This window comes from Limulus polyphemus, unplaced genomic scaffold, assembly GCF_000517525.1.
Source record: "Limulus polyphemus unplaced genomic scaffold, Limulus_polyphemus-2.1.2 Scaffold343, whole genome shotgun sequence".
In the NCBI taxonomy this organism is placed as follows: domain Eukaryota; kingdom Metazoa; phylum Arthropoda; class Merostomata; order Xiphosura; family Limulidae; genus Limulus; species Limulus polyphemus.
Window position 1 is genome coordinate 82,827 of NW_013665953.1, and position 3,002 is coordinate 85,828.

The 3,002-nt window shown below is 36.5% G+C and overlaps 1 protein-coding gene across 1 annotated transcript in view; it reads right to left on the minus strand.

Moving 5' to 3' along the window:
* The window catches only part of LOC106457534 (calsyntenin-1-like), an 84,057-nt gene that overhangs the window by 53,231 nt on the left and 27,824 nt on the right, over nucleotides 1-3,002 (minus strand). Inside the window, exon 2 of the mRNA XM_022383524.1 lies at nucleotides 502-603. Coding sequence (XP_022239232.1) covers nucleotides 502-603 — 102 coding nt within the window. The remainder of the gene's footprint in view (nucleotides 1-501; nucleotides 604-3,002) is intronic.

Below are 3,002 nucleotides of genomic sequence, written 5' to 3' on the forward strand. Positions count from 1 at the left end.
ATAAAGCCGGGAAAGTTGAATAGTCAAACAACTGTAAACGTTCAATAATAATAAAGCCGGGAAAGTTGAATAGTCAAACAACTGTAAACGTTCAATAATAATAAAGTTTTGAAAGTTGAATAGTTAAACAACTGTAAACATTCAATGATAATAATGCCAGGAAATATGAACAGTCGAAGAGCTGTCAACATTTAATGATAATAAAACCACGAAAGTTGAATAGTCAAACAATGAGATCAATAATAAAGTTATGGAAGGTGAATAGTCAAACAACTGTAAACATTCCATAATAAAAAAAGCCAGGAAAGGTGAATAGTCAAACAACAGTAAACATTCAATAACAATAAAACCAGGAAAGGTAAACGGTGAAACAATAATATCGTGATTAGTAAAACTTCATCTCATGTTCTTTACTTACCACTGATAGTTTTAAACTACATGCAACGTGCTATTCAAGCTTTTTAAAATTAGACATGATTTCATTATACACATAGTTCTTACCATTCACTACACGGATTCTGGGTGTGACTTCAACAGTTTTCTCATTTTCCTTTACAATGGCATGATAACCCACCTCGGGATTTACGTTGTCGAAATGGGGCACTGTAAGAAAATATAAAATTAAATCATAACTTAAAAAAATGTTCTGCTCTTTCACCCTTTCACAGACTTAAAATACCTAACTGTTATTCTCTCTATATACGTACATTCGGACATAAAATTATAAATTTTACTCTGTAATTTGTAGTATATTAATCATGAGGTCGGCAACCAAACTACTAAAGTAGAGATTTTTTCCTGAGTTTGTAAAATTATAGCTATGCAATGCAATGACACTTTCGTAAAATAACATCAACGCCGTTCCAGTTAAATGTTATGCAAAACAGGGATCTGATAACTTTTTTATGTGATTTGAAATGTAAATGTATTGTCATAGTCTATGCTCATAAATGAACATTTGTTACTTAGATTTATACATTTACAGTTCATGGTTTTTCACTGAAGTATGCAGCACGGTTACCAGATAAAAGAAGCCTAGTATCGATGTTGCATGCTTAAGGTTCTGAGGTATCCCAACCATTCCCCTGCAAGAACTGTTTCCAGAGCATATTTAGTGTCTGGAGTCACTTGACGCGTCTCCAAAGGAACGTACCATACATGTTCGCAAAGAACAAAAGTCGATGGGTGTGCATATCAATTCAATCGATCAGTTCTCTCTTCTTCAAGGAACTTGTCGACCAGTTAAGCAGAATGTGGCGTGGTTATAATCCATTAGACTGAAGTTAAGGCCAATTGCATTAACATATGGCATAAAAAAAGGGCCGCAGGGTGTGGTTCTGTCGCTTATATAATGTGAGGCACTAATGGTGTTATTCTGCTGGATGTAGAGGTCGATGTGTTGACCAATGTTTATTTATGTGAACACAATATATTCACCATTGCCATATACGACAACATCCTATGTTAAACTGAAAATATATATGGTTTCATACAAGTTGTCTGGCTGCAAGGTTCAGCGTGATACATCCGTATAAAGAACACTGAATACTGTTAGTCTGCTGGACGTATTCTTAGTATCACTAGAGACGAGCTGTTTTGTTCCTTGCTGTCAGCAGAATACACTTCACTCACTGTCAGGCATCCAGAATGGTCACGTAAAGACTAACTACAACGCTCTGTAGACTGATATGGAGAACAGTTGAGGCTAAGAATATCTGATTCAGTATCAATGAAGGTCCTCTGTGGTTAATAGTATCGATAGAGAATGGTCGGCGTACATTTGCGGCTAAGAACATCTGATTCAGTATCAATGAAGGTCCTCTGTGGCTAGCTGAATCGACAGAGAGTGGTCGGCATACAGTTATTGCTAAGAGCATCTGATTCAGTGTCAGTGAAGGTCGTCTGTGGTTAGTAGTATCGATAGAGAATGGTCGGCGTACAGTTGCGGCTAAGAACATCTGATTCAGTATCAATGAAGGTCCTCTGTGGCTAGCAGAATCTATAAATGGAAATTACATGCTTGTATTATGGGTTATGGGCTGCTTTGTCCAGGTATCAGAACAATCATATCATTAGTTTGAAAATGGTTCCATATTCAGTTTATAATACATTCAGACACATGTAACCAATTTGAATCAGCCAAACTATGATTGGCTGGCTTCCATTTATTCACTAGATCTCCATATCAGTGAAACATCCAAATATCTTCTTTGAGGTGTAGCTACAGTTCATCAATAGTTTGGTGCACTTTGAACATTGTGATTCATATAAATTCATAAATGAGACAAGTCTATGTGAAACCATTAAATGTGACATAGTCTGAATCAATTGGAATTTAGGTCTGATGTCTGATTTACATAACAAGGAACTGAAAAAGGTTAGTTCTTTTTTTTTCTTAAATTCGCGCAAAGCTATACAATGGCTATCTACGCTAGTCACCACTAATTTTGAACAGACTGACTTGAAGAAAAGCATCTAGTCAACAGCACCGACCGCCAACTCTTTAATCGAATAGTATTATTTGACCGTCAGTCTTTCGACGCCCCCAAAATGAAAGGTGCGATTTTTTTATTCATAGTCTGACACATTAACCAATAAGCCACTCATGGCCTGTGAAGAGAATGAATTATATAATTGCGAAAAATGGTTTTAGCCTTATCGTAACTAAAATGTTAGAAATTCTTAATATTGCTTGTTTTTGCAGTGTACTACTTTAAACCTTTGGTATATTACAATCTATAGTAGAATAATTATTTCGAGCTGTGTCACAGGCCTAAAGCAAGTAAGAAATTCCGAGAAATAATTAAACTTCAATGTTTTGTTTGTTTGTTTGTAATTAAGCACAAAGCTACACAATGAGCTATCTGTGCTCTGCCGACCACGGATATCGAAACCCGGTTTCTAGCGTTGTAAGTCCGCAGACATACCGGGGGGGGGGGGGCAAAGAACACTAAGAAATAAATTAGATGAGGGCCCGACATGGCCAGGTGGTTAGGGAGCTT